The sequence below is a fragment of the Pseudorca crassidens genome, chromosome 3 (assembly GCF_039906515.1).
Source record: "Pseudorca crassidens isolate mPseCra1 chromosome 3, mPseCra1.hap1, whole genome shotgun sequence".
NCBI classification, from domain to species: domain Eukaryota; kingdom Metazoa; phylum Chordata; class Mammalia; order Artiodactyla; family Delphinidae; genus Pseudorca; species Pseudorca crassidens.
The window spans coordinates 166293439-166315814 of NC_090298.1; the positions used below are offsets into that span (position 1 = coordinate 166293439).

The 22376-nt window shown below is 53.8% G+C and overlaps 2 protein-coding genes and 1 long non-coding RNA gene across 14 annotated transcripts in view; 1 reads left to right on the forward strand and 2 right to left on the reverse strand.

The window, feature by feature from the left end:
* Nucleotides 1-22376, reverse strand: part of HNRNPM (heterogeneous nuclear ribonucleoprotein M) — a 186808-nt gene that overhangs the window by 69540 nt on the left and 94892 nt on the right. The window lies entirely within an intron of this gene.
* On the reverse strand, nt 5456-15938 carry RAB11B (RAB11B, member RAS oncogene family). Its single transcript, XM_067733890.1, has 5 exons — nt 15805-15938; nt 8632-8827; nt 7585-7778; nt 7153-7233; nt 5456-6501 (listed from the first exon to the last, which is right to left on the reverse strand). The coding sequence occupies exons 1-5, from the start codon at nt 15842-15844 to the stop codon at nt 6356-6358; spliced, it is 657 nt and encodes a 218-aa protein (XP_067589991.1). The 5' UTR covers nt 15845-15938; the 3' UTR covers nt 5456-6355.
* LOC137222521 (uncharacterized) lies at nt 16131-20029 on the forward strand. Its single transcript, XR_010942481.1, has 3 exons — nt 16131-16254; nt 16729-16865; nt 18320-20029. It is a non-coding gene; the product is annotated as an uncharacterized lncRNA (long non-coding RNA).

Sequence of the window (22376 nt, forward strand, 5' to 3'; positions counted from 1 at the left end):
AAAAACAAAAATAAGATAAAACAAATTAACCTGTGTATCCAGTTGGTGACAAAACAACGCAGAGATGAACTAATGACTTTAAAACTCCACAGTTTGATTGTACATACCACTATATTGGTGGTGGTGGTGTTAAAATTGTTATTCTGAGCTTGTTGCACATTTAGTCTGGGATAAAGAAAAGGAGTGATTATGTTGGTGTCAAGAACTGAGCTTTTCAGAGGGAGTGAAGGAGGTACAGATGTAAGATTGATCACATTAAAGAAAAACCCTGTGGTCTTGAATTTGAATTGGGAGTATCATGATATATTTTATCTTTATAAAAAGCAAACATTTCCTACCTCTGTCCACTGAAAAAAAGTCTGAAACAAAGACCAACCTTCTTAATAAGCACCCCATAAGCCCAGATCGTGGTCTCTAAATACCATTTCCAATTGAAAGAAGCCAGGAACACTGAGGAAAAATCTGATTCTGAGTCAGGGGCAGGAAATGTACAGACAAAAATGGCACATCTTGATATACCAGAAAGGGAGTTATCAAAGACATTACCTGGTGAGATAATGTCAATGGGAGCCAATAAGAAGCTTCCATTGGCCACGAACTGGACAATTTGATCCTCAATAAGGATAATGATTGCAGATCAAAATGCATCAAATGTTCAACTTTGTGCATTTGGGTTTTTAATTTTTTATCTTAAAATAATGTCAAATTTACATAAAAGTTGCCGAAAGAATGCAAGAGCTCCCATAAACACTTTGCCCAGATTCCCCAATTGTTAACATTTTTGAATCCTTTGAGTATAAGATACACACATGGTGTCTCATTAACCCTTAATTCTTCAGTGTTTCTTTCTTTCTTTGAGGCAGGCGGGCTTCTCCCTAGTTGTGGCAAGTGGGCTCAGTAGTTGAGGTGCACGGGCTTAGTTGCCCTGAGGCATGTGGGATCTTAGTTCCTTGACCAGTGATCGAACCCACATCCCCTGCATTGGAAGGCCGATTCTTAATCACTGGACCACCAGTGAAGTCTCTAGTGTTTCTTTCTTTCTTTTTTTTTTAACCGATTGGTTTTCTTAACTTTTTAAAATTTATTAATCAATTAATTTTTATTTTTGGCTGCGTCGTGTCTTCATTGCTCCCCTTGGGCTTTCTCTAGTTGTGGCGAGCAAGGGCTACTCTTCGTTGCGGTGCACGGGCTTCTCGTTGCAGTGGCTTCTCTTGTTGCAGAGCACGGGCTCTAGGCACGCAGGCTTCAGTAGTTGTGGCACGTGGGCTCAGTAGTTGTAACTCGCAGACTCTAGAACGCAGGCTCAGTAGCTGTGGCGCACAGGCTTAGTTGCTCCACAGCATGGGGGAATCTTCCCGGACCAGGACTTGAACCTGTTTCCCCTGCATTGGCAGGCGTATTCTTAACCACTGCACCACCAGAGAAGTCTCAGTTTATTCCTTTTTTTTTTTTTTTTTTTTTTTTTGCGGTACTCGGGCCTCTCACTGTTGTGGCCTCTCCCATTGCGGAGCACAGGCTCCGGATGCGCAGGCTCAGCGGCCATGGCTCACGGGCCCAGCCGCTCCGCGGCATGTGGGATCTTCCCGGACCGGGGCACGAACCGTGTCCCCTGCATCGGCAGGCGGACTCTCAACCACTGTGCCACCAGGGAAGCCCCCCAGTTTATTTCTTATGTAAAGCACATTCTTCCACATAATCACAGTATGATCTTCAAAATCAGGCAATTAATATGGATCCAGTATCACCAGGTAATTCCCAAATCCCATTCAGAGTTTCAGTAAAGTTCTTTAAATCTCCAGCATCCGTCCCAGGATCACATGTTGTATTTTGCTGTCTAATTCAGTCTCCTGCAGTCTGGAACAATTCCTCGTTCTTTCCTTGTCTTTTATGACCTTGATATTTTTGGAGATTACTGGCTAGTTATTTTGTAGAAAGCCTCTCAATTTGCTTTTCTTTAATATTTCCTCATGACATGCATTTAGGACAGAAACCACAGAAGTGATGTTGTGTTCTCAGTGCATGTATCAGGAGGCAAAGAATGTTGATTTCTTCCACTACTTATAACCTACCCTAATTATATTAACCTGATTATGTTAAAACGGTGTCTTCCAGGGACTTCCCCTGAGGTCCAGTTGTTAAGACTTTCCCTTCCAATGCAGGGGGTGTGGGTTCCATCCCTGGTCGGGGAGCTAAGATCTCACATGCCTGGCGGCCAAAAAACCAAAACATAAAACGAAGCAATATTGTAACAAATTCAATAAGGGCTTTAAAAATGGTCCACATCCTCAGTGGTTAAGAATCCACCTGCCAATGCAGAGGACAAGGGTTCAAGCCCTGGTCCGGGAAGTTCCCACATGCCGCGGAGCAACAAAGCCCGTGCGCCACAGCTACTGAGCCTGCGCTCTAGAGCCCACGAGCCACAACTACTGAAGCCCGCGTGCCTAGAGCCCGTGCTCAGCCAACGCACTGAGAAGCCCACGCACTGCAACGAAGAGTAGACCCCGCTTGCCGCAGCTAGAGAAAGTGCGCACGCAACAAGGAAGACCCAGCGCAGCCAAAAATAAATAAATAAAATAAAAATGGTCCACATCAAAAATATATATATATTTTAAAATTAATTAATTAATTAAATGGTGTCTTCCAGGTTTCTCCAGCATGAGTTCATGTTGCACTTATCAGTAAGTGCCTTATTGGAAAATACCATGAAACTGATTAAATATCTGCTCCTCAACAGACCTTCACCCACCAGATTTAATATTCATTGATGATTCTTGCCTGAATTAAATTTTGTTGCTGTTGTTAGCAAAGAGGGTTTTATTTTTATTTACAAGAATTCTGGAGGAGGATGGCTGCTGGCATTGATTTGGTCAAATGATATTAGGGTTAATGACCTAGATTCTCTTGGCCTTTTTCTCATGTAGCTAGATGGCTGCTGTGGCTCCAGGCAGCACATCCTCAATGAAGGCAGGAAAAAGGGAGTGGCACGGAGGTGTCCACCATGTCTGTCTCTTCTATCAGATAATGATTGCTAAATGATGATTGTTTTCTAATTCCATCTTTGGCACTTCCTTCCTTATTGGCTCAACAAGATGTTCCAGAGTGGTTTTTTCTTGAAATTTTACCGGCCCCAGTTCTGGACTCCACCCTTTCTCCAAGGAGCTTTCCTTCTGTTTAGTGGGGAATAATATTTAGAAACCAAGATCTGGGTGCCAGGTGGGCTCATTGCTACCACAGTATCATTATTTCTTTTTTTTTTAAGTTTTTTTTTTTTAAAACAAATTTATTTATTTGTTTTTGGCTGCTTGGGTCTTCGTTGCTGCGCGCAGGCTTTCTCTAGTTGCGGCTAGCGGGGACTACTCTTCTTTGTGGTGCGCGGGCTTCTCATTGCGGTGGCTTCTCTTGTTGCTCTAGGCATGGGCTCTAGGCATGCAGGCTTCAGTAGTTGTGCCTCACGGGGCTCTAGAGCGCAGGCTCAGCAGCTGTGGCGCACGGGCTTAGTTGCTCCGTGTCATGTGGGATCTTTCCGGACCAGGGCTCGAACCCGTGTCCCCTGCATTGGCAGGCGGATTCCTAACCTCTGCGCCACCAGGGAAGGCCAGTGTCATTATTTCTTGCTTCTCTCATTGTAATATGTTACAATATGTCCCTATATTATCTTATGTCTTTAAACGCATGAGTGCCCACCAATATCTCTAATTCGAATTCAACACCAAGGTTTATTCCAGCCGCTTTACATGTTTCTAAAGTCCTTCTGTGACGGTGAAAAACCTGGTTCCCGGGGCTTCTCTGGTGGCGGGATCCAAGGAAGATCCCACATGCCGTGGAGCAATTAAGCCCTTGTGCCACAGCTACTGAGTCTGCGCTGTAGAGCCCACAAGCCACAACTACTGAAGCCCGCGCGCCTAGAGTCCATGCTCCGCAACAAGAGAAGCCACTGCGATGAGAAGCCCCCACTCACCGCAACAAGAGAAAGCCCGTGTGCAGCAATGAAGACCCAACGCAGCCAAAAGTAAATAAAATAAATTTATATATTTTTTAAAAAGTGCCTGGCACAGAGAGAACACGCTGTGCTTAGTAAATCACTGACTGTAGAGTAATTGAAACAACATCGCTGTACTGTGACCCCCCAAGGGCACAGGGTCACATCATTCTTGTTCTCAGGTATATGCCCCAGGGCTGGCCAATCACAGAGGCTCCAGAAAGGTTTGATTTTTTTTTTTTTTTTGGCTACGCTGCAGGGCATCCGGGATCTTAGTTCCCCTAACCAGGGATGAACCCGTGCCCCCTGCAGTGGAAGCGCAGAGTCCTAACCACCGGACTACCAGGGAAGTCCCAGATTTCATCTTCTGACTGCTTGAAACACTTCAGGGTGCCTCACCACTTTTCCTGGCCCTCCCGACCTCTCCTTCCACCACCCACCCTCTCCACGCCCTGCCCTGTCCAAACCCAGAGGAGTCAGTGCCCCCAAGGGCTGTTATGAACGGCTCCCACCAGACCCCCAGCTCTCCCACCAACGTCCTTGGCCCAGGATACCCCTTTGGCCTGGACCACACACTCTGACTTACTCCACCCCCCTTTTCGGAACATTCCCTGTGGCTCTGAGCTCCTCGGGAGAGATGTATCTGGGCTCGCCCATCCCTCCAGGCAGGGCAGCCAGTGCCTGGAGGGCGTGCATCCCCCTCTCTGGTGGCTCTCCTAGGGGTCAAGGTCACAAGTGGCTTTAGCCAGAGGCTGGAGCTTCTAGAACAGCTGCCTGAACTCAGGTGAGAGGAAACACACATTGGGTCATGTGATCAGTGCAGGGTAGGGTGGAGGGCCCATATAGGCCTGGGGGGATGGCTATAAGCCTCCTCTGCAGTGGCAAGTGGCCCTCAAGCCAGCCCTGCCACCCAGACCAGCGGGAGAAGCTGGGTCCTGAGGAGAGGCAGAGCAACAGTTGCCCCCCGGCCTGTGCGCTTCTCCTCTATCACCAGTGTCCCCCCCCACCGTGGGCCCTCCTCATAGGTCAGTCTGGGATGGAGGGAGCAGGGGTGGGACTGGCATCGCCAACCTCCCTGGGCAAGGTGACAGGTGAGGTGGTGGCTAGGTGGGTGGGCAGTGGATGAAAGCAGTGAACCCCAACCGGGGGGGCTGAGAACAGGGAGCAGCGGGCACAGCCCACCCCTTCCCAAGGGGCACCCTCTGGTCTTAGGGCTGGCTGTCCTAGGGCCAGGGAGTTTACCTGCCCAAGCCCTCGCCTTCCCTTCCTCCCTGCCACACGGGCAGCAAGAAGAAGGTCCACCCAACAACACCCTCACCCACCCCAGGACCCCCGTGGTCAGCTCAGGGTGCTCCGCGTTGTCCGCGGGGCGGGGGTGGGTGGGGCTGAGCCAGGGCTGCTGGAGCTTGCAGCGACGGACCCTGGCTCGGGAGCGCCGCCTGGTGGAGAGAAAGAAGACAAAGGCGCAGCGGCAGGTTTCTGTACAGGAAGTCGGATTATACATTTTAGTAACCGGGCGAGAGAAACGAGGCATCGGGGCAACAGTGCAGGGGCCACAGGAAGAATAAGAGATCGAGAGCTAGGGTTTGGCATAAATCTTACAAAGTGTATAAAGAATCTGTGTTTCTCTACAATAACAAAAAAACCAAAGGCTACAAGAGCGGTTGTATATACAAAACACGGAGATATTGCTTCACTTGCAAACAGGTTCCTGACCAGACAGGGAGACAAGACAGAGAGAAGGGCACAGGGAGGGGGTGGTGGGTGGAGAGCGCGCCGCGTGCAAAAAGGAGGGTAAGGTGGGGAGAGGGTCTTCTCCCAGCATAAATCTACAGGCAGGAGCTGGAGTTGCGCACGCACGGGAGAGGTCGAAGGCATGTGCGCTGCTGGCTGCGCGCGGGGGAGCGGGATGCCAAGAGCCAAGAGTGTCCGTCTGCCTGGCCCCTGGCGCCTTGCTCTTCGGGCTTCAGCCTGGAATGGGGCTCTGGGTGGGGACCGGGGGCCAGCTGGGCCAGCTGGCCAGAGAGGGAGGGCGGCGATGGCTCCCCGGAGGCTACCGTGGAAAACTGGAGAAGCCTGCTCGGTGTGCCCATCCTCTTGGCCTCTGGCCGGCCCGGTCCATCCTGCCACCCTCCCCTCCCCGCCCCGCTGAGATGCCCACTGGGACCCAAGGACAGCAGGTGCAGCAGCCGGGGCTTCTAGCTTTCCTTGGGCGGGACAGGAGATGCCGCTCAACTCCTGTTCTTCGTGCGGAGCTCGATGGGAGGGCAGGAGCCAGTCACAGAGGGGCGGAGGGGGTGGGCAGGGAGGACAGGGCAGTGAGGGGTGGGCGGAGGATGAGCACGTGCACGCACGCTGAGACCAGGCGCGGGGCGGTCACAGGTTCTGGCAGCACTGCAGCTTGTTGGGTTTCTGTCCGTCGGTGGTGGGTGGCACGCTGATGTCCACCACGTTGTTTCCGGGGGACTCGTCGTGCGCTGCGCGGTCCGCGATCTGCTTCTGTGACACGATGCGGTAGATCTCTGCGGTGGGCGGGGGCGGGGAGAACGACACAGGGTGAATGCACTGTGTGCCCCCAATCTCGGTTACCTCCCCCTCCCACAGGACTCATCTGGATGTCACCTCCTCACGGTAGCGCCCTGGATGCTGAGTTGGAACCCCTTCCAAAGGCTCCCACTGTGCCCTGTGCGCCCCATCACGTCAGGGGGAGCCATGCCATGGGCTGGGCTCCTGGAGGCTCCCTGCCCATCCCCAATGCTGGCTGTGTACTCAGCAAGGGAAGGACCCATATCTGTTTGCAGATGTAACTCCCAGCACAGGTATCGCATTCTTTAAGATCAGAGGCCCTCCTCCCTCAGGAGAAACTCCCAGAAGCCCAGCGGCTCTGGGACCCTGAGGCCACCTGCCTCCCCAGCTGTGGGCTGTTCTCTAGTGAAGCCATGGCAGGGCCCATCTACGGGAGCTGGGCTGAGAGGGTCTCTGTGCCCTGAGTGCCAGCAGGGGTGGGATCTGGCCTCACGCTGTGGAAGGTGCCCTGTCTGTCCTCGTGTCCAGACTGAACAGCAGTTTTAAGGAAGGAAGGTTCAGGGGCTGCGTTCTGGAGCACGTGACCCGTGTGGCTGGTGCCCTTCCCATGCCCACCCTCTGTGATCCCAGCTGGGCCCTGTGACCACCTGTGAGAATGTTCTTGAAAGCTTCCTCTACGTTGGTGGAATCCAAGGCTGAGGTCTCAATGAAGGACAAGTTGTTCTTTTCTGAAAGAGAGAATATTTGCCCAGGTGAGTCAGCTGGTGGAGGCGGGGGAGGGTGGTCCCCTATACCCTCCTCTTGGGGACCGTGGCTGCCTGTCTGCTCACCTGGCCCAGGAAATGAAGGGCTGGGGCCGAAGGGGTAGGATGGAGATGCCCACCCCTGCAGCCATGGGCACGGCCAGGGAAGATGCACCTGGTGCAGGGGAGCTGCCTGCATTCCAGATGCTTCTCGGATGCTTCAGTCAGAGTCTTGCTCTCAGAAGTGTGGCACCTAGAGGCCCTGGCCAGAGCAGATGGCCTGGACTGACACCTAGCAGCCCTCTGGCCGTGCCCTCTGGCCCGGCGTGCGCTCACCTGCGAAGGCGCGGGCCTCATCCGTGGGCACGGCCCGCAAGTGGCGCAGGTCGCTCTTGTTGCCCACCAGCATGATGACGATGTTGCTGTCGGCGTGGTCCCGCAGCTCCTTCAGCCAGCGCTCCACGTTCTCGTAAGTCAGGTGCTTGGCGATGTCATACACCAGCAGCGCACCCACGGCACCACGGTAGTATCTGCAGGGATGGGGGCAGGGCCCAGGCGTGAGCTGAGCCCGCGTCCCTGGGGGTCCCCCAGTCTCTGTGGGCAGTGGCTCCTTGGCCCGAGGGGTGGCCATCAGGGCCTCAAGGGAGGGGTGCGTGTCCTGAGGCCCCGGCTCCACTCCCCAGATTCAGCTCAGGAATGGGGAGGCCTAAGGAGGGAGGTTTAGGATCTGGGATCAGAAGACACCCACAGGGTCAGCCATCAAAAGGGGAGGAGGAAAACAGTGACTATGCAGGGAAAGGGCAGAAGCTCTAATGCCTGCCGTGGCCCTGTCCGCCCAGAGCACCAAGGAAATGGATGGACGCACATCCACTCCAAGGGATCAAGGAGCCGGGAAGGTGACCAGGCCTCGGTGGAGGGATTCCAGAAGACAGCAAGTGACTGACAGGGAATGGCCAGGAGTTGGGAGCATCAGGGAAGAGGCAGTCGAGGGGGTCCTGATGGTGGGGTGGCCACAGGAGGGCCAGGGGTGCCAGGGCTGCACCTGGAAAAGGAAGGCTGGGAACACGGCTGGGCAGGGCGGGCCGAGCAGGCAGGCTGGGGAGCGGGCAGAGCCTGATAACAGCCCTCACTGTGTAGCCAGCACCCGGCAACACTGCAGTGCCTCAGTGGGACGCCAGGGGTCAGAGGGGCTGTGGGACATGCCCACCTGGGGTCACAGCCTGGGCACTGGCCTTTCAGAGGGTCCCACAGCTCCTGGGGGTCTTGTCCCTCCACCCTGCGCCCCCTGCTCTCAGGTCTGTGCTCTCCCCTTCCCCCGCCCCCCCCCAGCCCAACTCCTACCCATCTCTTGGGGCCCTCGGCCTCCCCGGCCCCGCCACTCACGCCGAGGTGATGGCGCGGTAGCGCTCCTGGCCGGCGGTGTCCCAGATCTGTGCCTTGATGGTCTTGCCGTCCACCTGGATGCTGCGGGTGGCGAACTCCACGCCAATCGTGCTCTTGCTCTCCAGGTTGAACTCGTTGCGGGTGAAGCGCGACAGCAGGTTGCTCTTCCCCACGCCCGAGTCCCCGATGAGCACCACTGTGGGAGCGGGGAGGGATACGAGTGAGCCTCCCTGGGTCAGAGGGGGGCAGCGCCCCCGAGCCAAGACCCCACGCGCTGCCCACGTCCACCCACAGAACCTTCACAGTGGCGCCCCGGGTGCTGCAGACACGCGACAGCCAGTGACGGGGCAGAGTTGGAGCTGTCCTGGGGCCACTGGCCCGAGGAACCACGCTTCCTGGTACAGAAGCGAATAGGGTTGCCCCTGCTCTGATGGGACACAGGGATCCAGGCATCCCGGCAGAAGGCAGCTTGGGGATCCATCAACTCCCAAACCTCCACAGTGCCCTGGTGACCTGGGCAGCCAGGCATGCCTGAGAAAGCCCCAGGGCTGGGTGACCTTGGGCAAGTCACTTAACGTCTCTGGGCTGCCTTTTCCACAGGTGTGAAAAGGGAGACAGTAACAAGAGCCACCTCGGGGAGGGGGACACGGGAATGCCTGGGATCAGCAATCAGCCAGCATCTCGTACGCTAAGACGGGGCGGGGGTGGGGGGGTCAGATCGTCCTGCAGGGAGGTGGGAACAAGGGCCCTCCTGAGCAGCGCAGGGCAGAGCAGGGCAGGCATAGGCGGGTCTTTCCCTCCATCCCTCCCTTTATTGAGCTTCCTGCCTCCACCTGTAGAAGCCCTGCCTCTAGCGGCCCAGCCGCTCCAAGCTCTAGGCTGGAGGGTCCTGGAGGGGCCCGGGCCTGGAGGGCTGTGCTCAGACCCAGGACACAATGGGGACTCGTGTCAGTGTGTGCATAGGTGTGTGTGCGGCGCAGAAGAAACAGCCTTTCTTTCCGGACGTCCCAGCTGGAAACCACAGGGACCCCCAAGTGTGGGCCTTAGGCTCTGGTACCCCAGGGTGGCTCTGGCTCGTGGGGAGCCACGGGGGCTGCAGACTTGGTCACCCAAGGCCCCGATGTAAAGTTTTTCCTTGATGAGAACTTCTACGTGTACGTGTTCAGATTCCTGCTGCTTCTTACCACTTTCACTGCTCCCCGACCCCAGGCCATCATCACTCCCGTCACTCCCTGTTGCTGTGACAGCCTCCTCCCTGGTGCCCGCCCTTACATTTACTCTCGGCTTCAGCCAACAGGCTGTTTTCCTCTTGGCCGCCAGAGGGTGCCTGTGAGCACCCTGCGTGGGTCCCATCCCTCCTCTGCCTACAGCCTTCCAGGGCTCCCACCTCCAAAGTCCTCCCGGCAGCCCACAGGGCCGTGCATGACCTGCCCCGTCCCCTCCCTGCCCTCACCTCCTGCCTCTCTCTCCCTCGCTCACTCTGCTCCAGACACACAGGCCTCCCTGCAACGCTACCCTTTGCCTGGAGTGTTCTTCCCTGGGTACCCACCAGGTTCCTGCCCTCATCTACTCCGTGTGGCCCCTCGGATGGCACTTGATCGAGGAGGCTCCCTGCAGCCATCCTCTTAAAACCCCCCTCCCAGGACTTCGCTGGCGGTCCAGTGGTTAAGACTCCACACTTCCACCGCAGGGGGCCCAGGTTCGATCCCTGGTCGGGGAACTAGATCCCGCGCGCTGCAACTATGAGCCGGCATGCCGCAACTAAAGATCCCGCACGCCGCAACTAAAACCCGGCACAGCCAAATAAATAAATAAATATATATATTTTAAAAAACCCCAAAACCCACTCCCCCCAACACTCCCCATTCCCCTCCCCTACCTTTCCCCCATAGCTCTCCCTACCCTCTCACACTCACCAGGTTTCCCTTATAGACTTTTTTTTTGTCATTCTGCCTCGAGGGCAGCCATCTCAGACAGTCTGGTTCCCTGCTGTATCCCCAGGACCTGGTGCACTGCCCGGCGCACGGGACGCACCTGAGCAATGCCTGTCGAATGAACAAACGCCAAAGTGGCTGGCGGAGCTTCCCAGGCCCACCTCCCCCGACACTGGAAGATGGCCAGGTCACCATCCTTGGGCCACAAGTAAGGAGGGGGCGGGCCAGGCAGCCCCCAGGACCCAGCACCCTCTCTGGACAGGCTGCTTTAGAGCCAAGAACAACAAGAACAGGAAGAACGTCCCGTGCCATCATCTCACATATGCATCACATGACCCATTTTACAGATGAGAAACTGAGGTGCAGACGGGGGAATGACCAGCTTAAGGCACGTGGTCACCAAAGGCAGAGCTGGGCTCTGAGTCCGTGCATGACTGCAGGCTCACTCCCATCCCCCAACCAAGCGCAGCGACCAGCAGCTTGCCCAGGGCCACCCAGCTGGAGAGTGGTCCAGCAGGATGTGAACGCAGGTTTTCTGGATCCAGGGCTGAGCTCAGGGGTCTGGGTTCAGCTTCCTCCTCTCCCACCATCTGGGGTATCCTGAACCCCTAGAGTAGCTAGCAAACTCCTATTTGTCCTTCAAAATCCCTGGGTGCAGGCTTCTCCTCTTCTCCCAAACCACCACGTGGCCTAGCCCACAACATCTGTGATGACAGTGTCAGCGTCCTCCCCTGACACTGGGGGCACCCAGCATAAGAATGCCAAGTTGACTTCAGAGAAAGGTGGAAAGAGGTGAATGGACATGGGTCTGGGGCTGAGGGTCAAGGGCGCCCAGCCATGCCAGTGGGGCCATGACTGGACTGACTGTCCACACTCTCACCCCGTCACCTCGTGCCCACGGCGGTTGCAGGAAGCTGGCCAAAGCCAGGGATGTCTGTACATACTTCTCATATCCTCAGGAACAGAACAGGAAATGAGGAGGAGGGTCCTTTTGGGCCCTTGCCTGTATCCTCCCCACCCTCTCACTCCCTTCCCAGCCCTGTCCAGCTGTCCAGCCTCGGGATCCCCTTTGCCACATCGGGGTTCTGCCCCGGCCCAGCCAACCATCTCCTCAGCCCCTCAGGCCGGGCCCAGCCCTAAAGGCTTTGTTACGGAGCTCTCAGGGCCACCCCAGCGACAGATGATCATGTTATCGTGTACAGCTGGAGACGCTCAATACAGAGTGACCAAGTTCCCTGGCCCAAGGTCACCCAGTGAGAACAGTGGAGGCCAGAGCAGAACAACGGCCACCAGCCGCTGCCCGGACAAATGGCGGGGAGGCGAGGCTGCCCCCGCGGTCCCTGGCACGCGGTGCCCAATGCAGAAGTGGCCAGCAGGGCAGCGGCCGGGCTGGTCCCGTGTGCAGGCTGGGAATGAGAATGGCATTGTCGAAGATACAAGTCATCTGTTGTCTCCGGGAAAGAAAGGGCCCTTGAGGACGCAGCCCCCAGCATTTCCACAGGAGTTGGTGGCATCACTGGCCGGGACACGGTCCCCCTGGGCACACCAGTTGGCTGGCAGAGCAGGCAAGCCCAGTTGGCAAAAACAAAGAGCTGGCAGCTCCTGGAAGCCCTTGGTCCTCTGGCCCGCCCCACGACAGCGTGGCACATCTGGGGCCCCCATTCTGACACTCCGGTCACCGAGTGGCCATTAGGGGCGCTCGGCTCCCCGACTCCAGGCAGAGCAGGGCTCCACCCCTCCCCCAGGAGCTATTCCCCAGGGGGATCAGAGAGCAGAGGACAGGTGCCCCAAACCAGGGCACAGGCAGGGCCACCATTCATAATGGGGGGAGCTGGTGTGCTCGGGTCCCAGACCAGCCGGCCAGGTGTGAAGTCTGCTCAGGCTGGAGAGCCAGGAGGCTGCCTCGGGAGCACCTGGTGAGCACTGGGGCCGGCCTGTTCCCTGGGAGTAAGTGAGTGGTGGGAGCTCTGGGAAGGCCTTGGTGGCCCTTGGGGACCTAGCTGCTCGCACTGTGGCCCCTGCCGCCCAGTCCATCAGAGGAGAGTTTGGGGCGCCCCCGGGGATTGATCGGCAGGCTGGGAAAATGGCCCCTCGCTGAAAAGGATAAAATGTTAGCAGGATAAATGTGAGGATCTATAATTAAGTGCAAATAAACAGCCTCACTCCTGGCGGGGGCGGGAGATGAGCAGGGAGGAAAACAAGCCACACGGGGACTGGGGGGGGGGGGGTGGAACACCCACAGGGATCTGCTGGCCTCTGCTGGGGGGTCAGGAGAGCCAACCTGTGACGTGGCTGCCAAAAAAAGCAAGTCAGTAGTGGGAAGGCTAGAGAGGGGGCAGCCAGCGTCCCACGTGAGAGGTGTGGCCCCTCTGTGCCCAGGGCAGGGCCTGGGAAAGGTGACTGAAGCCTGGAGGAGGCTGGGCACGGGATGGGGGATGAGAGGATCACAGCCCCCCTCCACTCCTGAAGGACTCCCCGCACCAGGCAGCAGGGCTGGGGAGATGTACGGTGAGAGTACCGGTCCTTGTCAACCCTTCTGGCACAGCTGTGTCCTGGACACCTCTGTACTGCCTAGGCCTGACCCTCTGCAGGCCACGGGGTCTCAGGAGGGTCTGTGGGGTGCAGTGTATTCACGTTTCAGTCTACCTGCCATATTTATGGCCAGTGATGCCATGGTGGCGGCCTGTCTACCTGCTGGCTTCCTTTCTTCCTTCTAAGAGTCAGAAAGAATTTCCTTTTCCTATTTAAGTGAGACAAAAACTGAGTGGATTTAAAAACAAATATTAGGGGACTTCCCTGGTGGCGCAGTGCTTAAGAATCCACCTGCCAATGCAGGGGACACAGGTTCAAGCCCTGGTCTGGGAAGATCCCACATGCCGCAGAGCAACTAAGCACATGCACCACAACTACTGAGGCTGTGTGCCACAACTACTGAAGCCCATGCACCTAGAGCCTGTGCTCCACAACAAGAGAAGCCACTGCAATGAGAAGCACACACACTGTATCGAAGAGTAGCCCCCGCTCGCCGCAACTAAAGAAAGCCCGCATGTGCACAGCAACAAAGACGCAACACAGACAAAAATTTAAAATAAATTTATAAAAACAAACAAACAAATATTAAAAGATAATAGAGGGTCCTCCAACAAGGCGTTACGTGTGAAGGTGAGGTCTCAGAGGACCCGTTTGGTAAACACTGACCTTGTGAATTACACTTTCGCATCTGACCTGGCTTGAGACAGTCAGCAGGGCACCTGCTCTACTCAGAAAAGGAGCCCAGTGGGAGAGGGCAGCGGGGCAGGCAGGCACCGCCCCCGCCCCCCCCCACACCAGCTGTGGTACTAGTGTTTCCAGGAAGAGGACTCCAGAGATGAATCCTGAGAAGCGCACAGCCTGCTCCCTTGCCCCTGACCCAATAACTGGACTTCTGGGAACATACTTCAAGGAAATAACCCAAAGGGCAAACGATGACTCGTGCAAACACTTGGAGCTGGGTTATTTACAACAGCAAACGGCTGAAAATAACAAGTAGGGAATGACCACGGAAACGCTGGGAGGAACGCCCCCTGCCCTTGTAGTAACACATCCAGGTGGGTGCCAGCCAGGACCTGGGGAGCAGCTGCCTCAGGGTGGGCTGGGTAGAGAGACAGGCACCAGCTGCAGCAGGACTGGCGTCCAGTCCACCTATCACCCGTCCCCAAGGCCCTGACAGAGCTTCCTCTGCCTCTAAAGTGAGACCCCAAGGTTCAGTCGGCACAAGGGCCTGGGCCCAATGCCTGCCGACCACACAGCCTCACTTGGCAGCAACGTATCAGCCTGCAGGCAGCTCCTCGAGCCCATGGTGCTGTGTGACAACTCCGGACCTTTGCATGGGGACTCGTTCTGCCCAGAAACCTTTTACCACGTGGATATCCCAGGTAGGAAGTGCTCCATCCCATTTTCTACATTCCCAAGGTCCCCAGAACCCCAGACCCAACCAGGGATAATACCATAGACACACAGTGTCACACAGGCCACACTCCCAGGGATGGCCAAGCTCCCCCAACGAGGGAAAGATGTCAATGGCTGGCATGGGAAGCACACCCTCACGCAGCAGGCAGCATGGCAAAGGTGTCCTGTGTGCATCCAGGGGTTAGCTCTCAAGGGTGACCAATGCCAGCCAGGGAGCCCAGCACAGCAGCACAGGACCTGCCCAAAGCCTAGGTTGGCACAGAAGGTACTGGAAAGTCAGTGACCCCTAAGCTGCCTGACCTTCCTAGGCCTTACTTGAGGCTCCTAGAGTCCTCTGTTGCCTTGGCAGGGAAGATCCTCCAGCAGGTTGGAGGAGACCATCTGACAACCCCAGTCCCAGATCTTGGCCACAAGCCCCCCCAGATACACTCCTTAAGTGGTCTGGGTTCAAATCTTGCTTTAATACTTAAACTGTCCCTCCAGTTTCCAGGTCCATAAAGAGAGATGCTGGATAAAATGGATCTCACAGGGTTGTGCTGAGGATTTCAATGAATTCATGTGTGTAAAGTGCTTAGAAAAGTGCAGGTGCTTGGACAGCGCTCAAGAGCTCTAAGAGTTAAGACATAATTATTGCTGTTAACCACCAGGCCTGGGTTCAGCACACACAGTCCCCCGCCACCACCCCAGGTGCCCCTACACGCAATTCCGACTCTGCTCCCCAATCCAGGGTAAACATCCCCACCCCTGCCACACACGCACCTCAACCCCCATTGTCCGCCCCTCCCTTCCAGGGCTCCGCCCCCAGATGCACTGCCACCAATCAAGACTGGCCCCTCCTACTCCATGAGAGCACCACCCCCACCCGCCCACCCTAGCCCACTTATTGGACACGCCCACCACATCCTAGCCCCGCCTCTAACGGACACGCCCCCATCACGAAGGGAGTTTTCCACCCAGCCCGGCCCGCCAAATTCTGGGGCGGCCCCGCCCCCTCTTAATGCCCCGCCCCTAACGGCCTCTCCCACTGCCCCGGGCCCCACCCCCCTGGGCCCTGGCCCCGCCTCGGAGCATCCCGGGCCCCCAAACCTCTCTGGACAGCCTGCCCCGCATGGCTGCGCATCCCGGCCCGAACTTGACCAAGCCCGGCCTGCACTGGCCATCCTGGCTGCCTGGCCTGCCAGGTCCCAAGCCTCGGGCTCCGGCCTGGGCCCAGAGGCCTGGAGCGCAGCCTGGGTGCTTGCCCGGCGCCTCGCCGCCGCCCGCTCGCCCGTCTGTGCCCCACCAACCGCACCTTTGAATAGGTAGTCGTACTCGTCGTCCCGAGTCCCCATTGTCCTGGCGCTTCCGGCGGGATTGGCGACTTCGCAGCCCCACCACAAACACCCGACGGGGGCGGAGCCGGCGCCGCGCAGAGTGGCGGCCGGATGGCCAATCAGCGATGGATGGCGTAGCGACCGGCACCCAGAGAAGCCAATAAGAGGCGGAATCAGAGCCCCCGGGGTGGGCGCCGCCGGAGATCCACCTTCTTCTCTCTCGGTCTCCTGGAGAAAGGCGGAAGGAATGCGGACCTTTATGAAGTGACGGCCTCGCCAGCCTATCACAGGCGAGATCTGGAAGGCGGGGCGGAAAAACTGGAAGAATGAAACGGATTGACGGAGAGAGTAGCCAATGAGAGGTTTGATTCAGGCAGTGCCGGACCAGCAGAGGACCTGTCCGGGAGGGGAAATGGGGCTACGTCCAGGTAGTGTTACGCTATTTACCGTCCCGATGACGTCATAGGTCAATGCGCGCTGCTCTGCGGGCCGCCCACCCCCACCCCCACGCCCGCTGCCCCCAGAAATGGCAGTTTCTGGGGAACATCTGAGTGGGGACTTTTTTAGCTTAGAGGTCTCCTCTCCTCTCTGGGTTGCAGTTTTCTCCCTCTGTAAAACGGGAGAAACTCACCTTATGGAATCTTTGGAGTATGACTAGATCGTTGACCTAAACACATACTAAATCAACCACCCACTGTCTGTCTTTAAGTCTTTAACAAATATTTGTAAATCCTTACTCGGTGTCAGACTGTCTCCCCTTCTCTGTCCCCTTATCCTGTTTTATTCCATCCCCCACCCCAAGGATTTATCCCTACTTGACATTAAAGTATGCATTTCTTTCTCGATCCTGTTAAAAAACAAACTTCTACTAAGTGTGAAGGTCAAATTGCCTTTATTAAAAGATTCATGAATCAAGCAGCATCTCATCTGTCAAGCAGAGATACTCCCAGAGTTTGTACAAAATGGAAGCCTTTTATAGAAAAGACGGTGAGACAAGAAGTCATGGACAATCGTGAAATGAAAGTTAATTCGGAGGAAAGTAAGCGTTCAGGGCAGCTTCTCATTGGCTAAGTTGTGGTGTTTCCATTGGCTGGGCTTGTTGCTGGGAGGGAAGAAAATCTCTTCTCCAGTTTTAGTAAAGTAACTGCAGTTACTGTTTGGGAGTGCAAGGTACGTACATCTCTTCTGGTTGGGGTCTGTAATTGATGTCTTCCTGTTTGGGGTAACTGAGGAGTGGCAGAGCATAAGAGCTCCCTCTGCAAGACTTCCTGACTCCAGTTTTAGTTAAGGTTTCCTCTTTTAAATTTTCACAATCCTATTTAGTTTCTGTCCCCCACCAACAGAACATCAGCCGTGTGAGGGCAGGGGCTGTGTCTGTGGCAGTCGCTGCTGTGTCCCCAGTGGGCAATAAACGTTGTGTTTTGTTTTAAAATATTTATTTATTTATTTGGCCGCGCGGGTCTTAGTTGTGGCACGTGGGATCTTCGTTGCGGCATGAGGGATCTAGTTTCCTGAACAGGGATCAGACCCAGGCCCCCTGCATTGGGAGTGCAGAGTCTTGACCACTGGACCACCAGGAAAGTCACAGAAATGTTTGATTAGTGATCATGTAAGTATAGCTCATGTGCTAATTATAATAATAATAATTATTGCCTCCTGGACCTCATCCTTGGGATGTCCATCAGGCATCCCAAACACAAATTTGGCCTCTTTTTCCCATATCCTCTCCTCCTCCTGTGACTCCATCCAGTCACCCACATCATCAAAGCCGGAGGTGGTGGACTCCCCTCTCCTCCTCGTCCTTTACTCCCCTGCCCCTCTCTCCCAACCCCTCCCTCAGTTGCCTTACTCTGTCCCTCCTCCCTCTTAAATTTCTGACCACTTCTCACCCTCACCACTGCCACCACCCCTATACTGGCCCTGTCATCACTTCACGGACCTGTGTAGTTTCCTGCTCCCAAAGCTCCCTGATCTGAGCTCACCTCACACAGTCTGTTCTTCCCATAGCAGCCACATGGAGTCTTTTATTTATTTATTTTTAAAATTAAATTAAAATTTTTTTGGCCACGCCGCATGGCTTGTGGGATTTTAGCTCCCCAGCGAGGGGCTGAACCTGGGCCCTCAGCAATGAAAGAGCTGCATCCTAACCACTGGACCCCAGGCAATTCCTATTTATGTATTTTTAAATTGAAGTATAGGGACTTCCCTGGTGGCGCAGTGGTTAAGACTCTGCTCTCCCAGTGCAGGGGGCCCAAGTTTGATCCCTGGTCAGGGAGCTAGATCCCACATGCATGTCACAACCAAGAGTTTGTGTGCCACAACTGAGGAGCCTGCATGCTGCAACTAAGGAGCCCACATGCCACGACTAAGGAGCCTGTCTGCCTGCTGCAACTAAGACCCGGCATAACCAAATAAATAAATATATATATATATTTTTAAATTGGGGGTGCTTCCCTGGTGGCACAGTGGTTAAGAATCCATCTGCCAATGCAGGGGACGCGGGTTCGAGCCCTGGTCTGGGAAGATCCCACATGCTGCGGAGCAACTAAGCCCGTGCGCCACAACTACTGAGCCTGCGTACCACAGCTACTGAAGCCCGCGCACCTAGATCCTGTGCTGTGCAACAAGAGAAGCCACACAATGAGAAGCCTGTGCAGCACAACGAAGAGTAGCCCCCGCTCACTGCAACTAAAGAAAGCCCGTGCGCAGCAACGAAGACCCAACACAGCCAAAAATAAATAAATAAATAAATAATTTTTTTTTAAATTGAAGTATAGTTGATTTACAATGTGTTAGTTTCAGGTGTACAGCAAAGTGATTCAGGGGCATATATATTCTTTTTCAGATTCTTTTCCATTATAGGTTATTACAAGATATTAAATATAGTTCCCTGTGCTATACAGTGGGCCCTTGTTGACTATCTATTTTATTTATTTATATACTTTTAAAATTATTTATTTATTTATTTGACTACACCGGGTCTTAGTTGCGGTGTGCAGGATCTTCTTTGAGGCATGCGGGCTTTTAGTTGCGGCGTGTGGGATCTAGTTTCCTGACCAGGGATCGAACCTGGGCCCCCTGCATTGGGAGCGCAGAGTCTTAACCACTGGACCACCAGGGAAGTCCCTGGTTGTCTATTTTATATATAGTAGTGTGTATATGTTAATACCAAACTCCTAATTTATCCCCCCCACCCCCGAGAGTCTTTTAAAACATAAGTCAGGCCAGGCAATGCTCTATGGGCTGGAGATGCAGAGTTGAAGGAGACAAGTCCCAGCCCTTGGGGAGCTGACAGTCTAGTGGAACAGGCAGACAAGGAGCAAGTAAACAACAGCACGCACAAGAAATTTCAGAGTGCAGTGAGCCCAGGAATAAACTGGGCTATGTGACAGCGGATCTACTTAGTTAGGGAGGCAGGGAAGGCATCCCGGAGGAGGTGGCATTTACACTGAGTCCGAGGGAGGGGGAGGAGGTGGTGGGAACAGCATTTTAGACAGACAAAACAAAGAAGTGAGAGAAAGCCCAATGGCTCTGAACAGCCAGGAGGCCACAGTGGCTGGAGAGTTGAGTCCAAGGGCCCAGAGATGAGCTTAGGGGAAAAGTTGAGGCAGTCTGGAAGCCAGTCCAGGGAGGACCCTAGTGGCTTTTGCACACTCCTGGGCTGTTGGCTTGAAGCCCAGCACATTCCCACCCAAACCCCCTCCCCACCCCACCCGCATTCACCACCCAAGCTTCTTGCCTCTCGCTGCAGCCAGGTGGGGCAATGCACTGGTTCTCCAGACAGGAGCCGTGCTTCCTTCCAAGGCAGCCAGGCTTTTGCTCTCAAACAGTGCTCTCCTGCTGCGGTGCCACACCCCTCCCCCATCTTTGTAGAATTTTTATCCTTTGAAAACTGACTCATGCGGGAGGGATGGATCGGGAGTTTGGGATTAGTAGATGCAAACTATCATACATAGAATGGATAAACAAGAAGGTCGGGGCTTCCCTGGTGGTCCAGTTGTTAAGACTTCGCCTTGCAATGCAGTGGGTGTGGGTTCCATCCCTGGTCAGGGAGCTAAGATCCCACATGCCTTGGGGCCAAAAAAACAAAACATAAAACAAGTAATATTGTAACAAATTCAATAAAGGCCTTAAAAAAACAACAAAAAAAACCCAAGAAGGTTCTACTATATAGCACAGGGAACTATATTCAATATCCTGTGATAAACCATAATGGAAAGAATATGAAAAAGAATTTATATATATGTATATATATATAAATTATACATATATATGTATAACTGAATCACTGTGCTGTACAGTAGAAATTAACACAACATTGTAGGGAATTCCCTGGCGGTCTAGTGGTTAGAACTTCGTGTTTTCATTGCCGAGGGCCTGGGTCCAATCGCTGGTCGGGTAACTAGGATCCCACAAGCCATATGGCCAAAAAAAACAAAACAAAAAGCCCCACAACATTGTAAATCAACTATACTTCAATAAAATAAATATTTTTTAAAAAAGTAAACCTTCTTAATAAACATTTTAAATAAGAAGAAAAAAAAAAAAACTGACTCAAAAGTGACCTCCACCATGAAGGCATTTCTCCTGTCTAGGTCATGTTGTTCCAGCGCCCATCCAGCATGGCTCACAGTAATGATAGTGTTAGTAATGATGGCTCACGTTTATGTTGTGTGCTCACCATGAGTCAGACACTACTCAGACTGCTTTTCATGTAATGCTACATGAAATCCTCACAGTACCTGGAGAACAGGAAGGGGTGGTGCGGATGGGAGGGTGGGGTACCAGACCATCCCTATTTTCCAGATGCAGGAGCTGAGGCCACAGAGCTTGAGTGTCCTGTCCTGGCCCCTCCGCAGGAGAGTGATATGGTTAAGGGCGCCAGCTCTGAAGTTGGCTGGGTCAGGATTCACTTCCTGGCTCTTGTTTGGTTCCCAGCCATGGTGGTTACTCTTTCTGTCATTCCCAGTGATGGAGGGGCAGGAAATGCTGTGTTGGAGGAGGAGGTGATAGCAGAAGAAGCAGCAGCATTGGAGCAATCAGCCCTGTTTGACCGAACCTGAGAATAAAGAGTACGTAACTGGGAGGGCTCTGCCCCCACCTCAACAGACTGGACTCCCCACCAGTTCAGCCACAGTGGTCTCAAGGGAGACTCTCCAAGCCTGCCCGATACAGGACACCCCCAAACAAGGATCCTGGAGAGGGTCTGGCCTCCAAGTGTTGAGGAGATCGTCACCCATGCTCAGCCAGGGCCCCAGGGAAGCTAGTGTGTCCCCAACACAGAGGCTCTCCTCTAGTGAAAGAGGCCCCCACTACCTTCCCAAGGAACCCCTAGGAATATTGGAAAAATAGGTTCTCTATTAAAACAGCAGCTGGGGCTCAGGGCACAGGCAAATACTGTTTCTCCCAAACGTGCCCTATGATAATGCGCCATATGATAGGGGTGATAATCGTAAGCAGTGCATTCAATAACATTGAACCACATACTGTGAAAGTCCTACCTTTTTTCAATTCCTTTTTTCAATTTTTTTAAAATTATTTATTTATTTTTGGCTGCATTGGGTCTTTGTTGCCGTGCGTGGGCTTTCTCTAGTTGCGGCGAGAGGGGGCTACTCTTCGTTGCGGTGTGCAGGCTTCTCATTGCGGTGGCTTCTCTTGTTGTGGAGCACAGGCACTAGGCGCGCGGGCTTCAGCAGCTGTGGCACACGGGCTCAGTAGTTGTGGCTCGCGGGCTCTAGAGTGCAGGTTCAATAGATGTGGCGCAGGGACTTAGTTGCTGTGTGGCATGTGGGATCTTCCCGGACCAGGGCTCGAACCCGTGTCTCCTGCATTGCCAGGCGGATTCTTAACCACTGTGCCACCAGGGAAGCCCTCAATTCCTTTTTTTTTAATGAATTAAATTTTTTATTGAAGTATAGTTGATTTACAATTTTGTGTTTACAATTTTGTGTTCCAGGTGTACAGCAAAGTAATTCAGTTATACACGCACACACACACACATATATATTCTTTTTCAGATTCTTTTCCTTTATAGTTTATTACAAAATATTGAGTAGAGTTCCCTGTGCTACACAGTACGTCCTTGTAGTTTATCTATTTTATATATACTTGTATGTATATGCAAATCCCAAACTCCTAATTTATCCCTCTCCCTTTTTTTTCAATTCTTGAAGACCTTTATTACCCATCAAGGAGAGAGGCTCACTCTCTCTTGCTCATATCTCTGCAACAATTATCTAATCCTCATCTCCCTTTTTGAGCTCAGACGAAGGATGAGAGCCTTTAGAAGGCAACAGGATCTCGTTAGGATTTTCTTCCCTACATACATTTCATTGTGAAATTTTTTAAACATTTAGAAAAATGGAAAGAATTGTACAGAGAATACCCAGACCCAGATCGCACTATTAACATTTTGCTTTATTGCATATCCATTCCTCTAGCCACCCGTCATCTAATTTTTTGATGCATTTCAAAGGAAGTTGAAGATTTAGGGGATCTAATGGACAGCATGGTGATTACAAGTAACACTGTATTGTGTACCTGAAAGCTG

What these genes read in the sequence shown, in the direction of transcription:
- RAB11B (XM_067733890.1), bottom strand. Translation starts at nt 15,844, where the DNA reads ATGGGGACTCGGGACGACGAGTACGACTACCTATTCAAAG. An exon ending in TACCGCGCCATCACCTCGGC is followed by an intron (nt 7,779 to 8,631) that starts GTGAGTGGCGGG and finishes CCATCCCTGCAG; the next exon opens with ATACTACCGTGGTGCCGTGG. An exon ending in TTTCAAGAACATTCTCACAG is followed by an intron (nt 6,502 to 7,152) that starts GTGGTCACAGGG and finishes CGCCCACCGCAG; the next exon opens with AGATCTACCGCATCGTGTCA.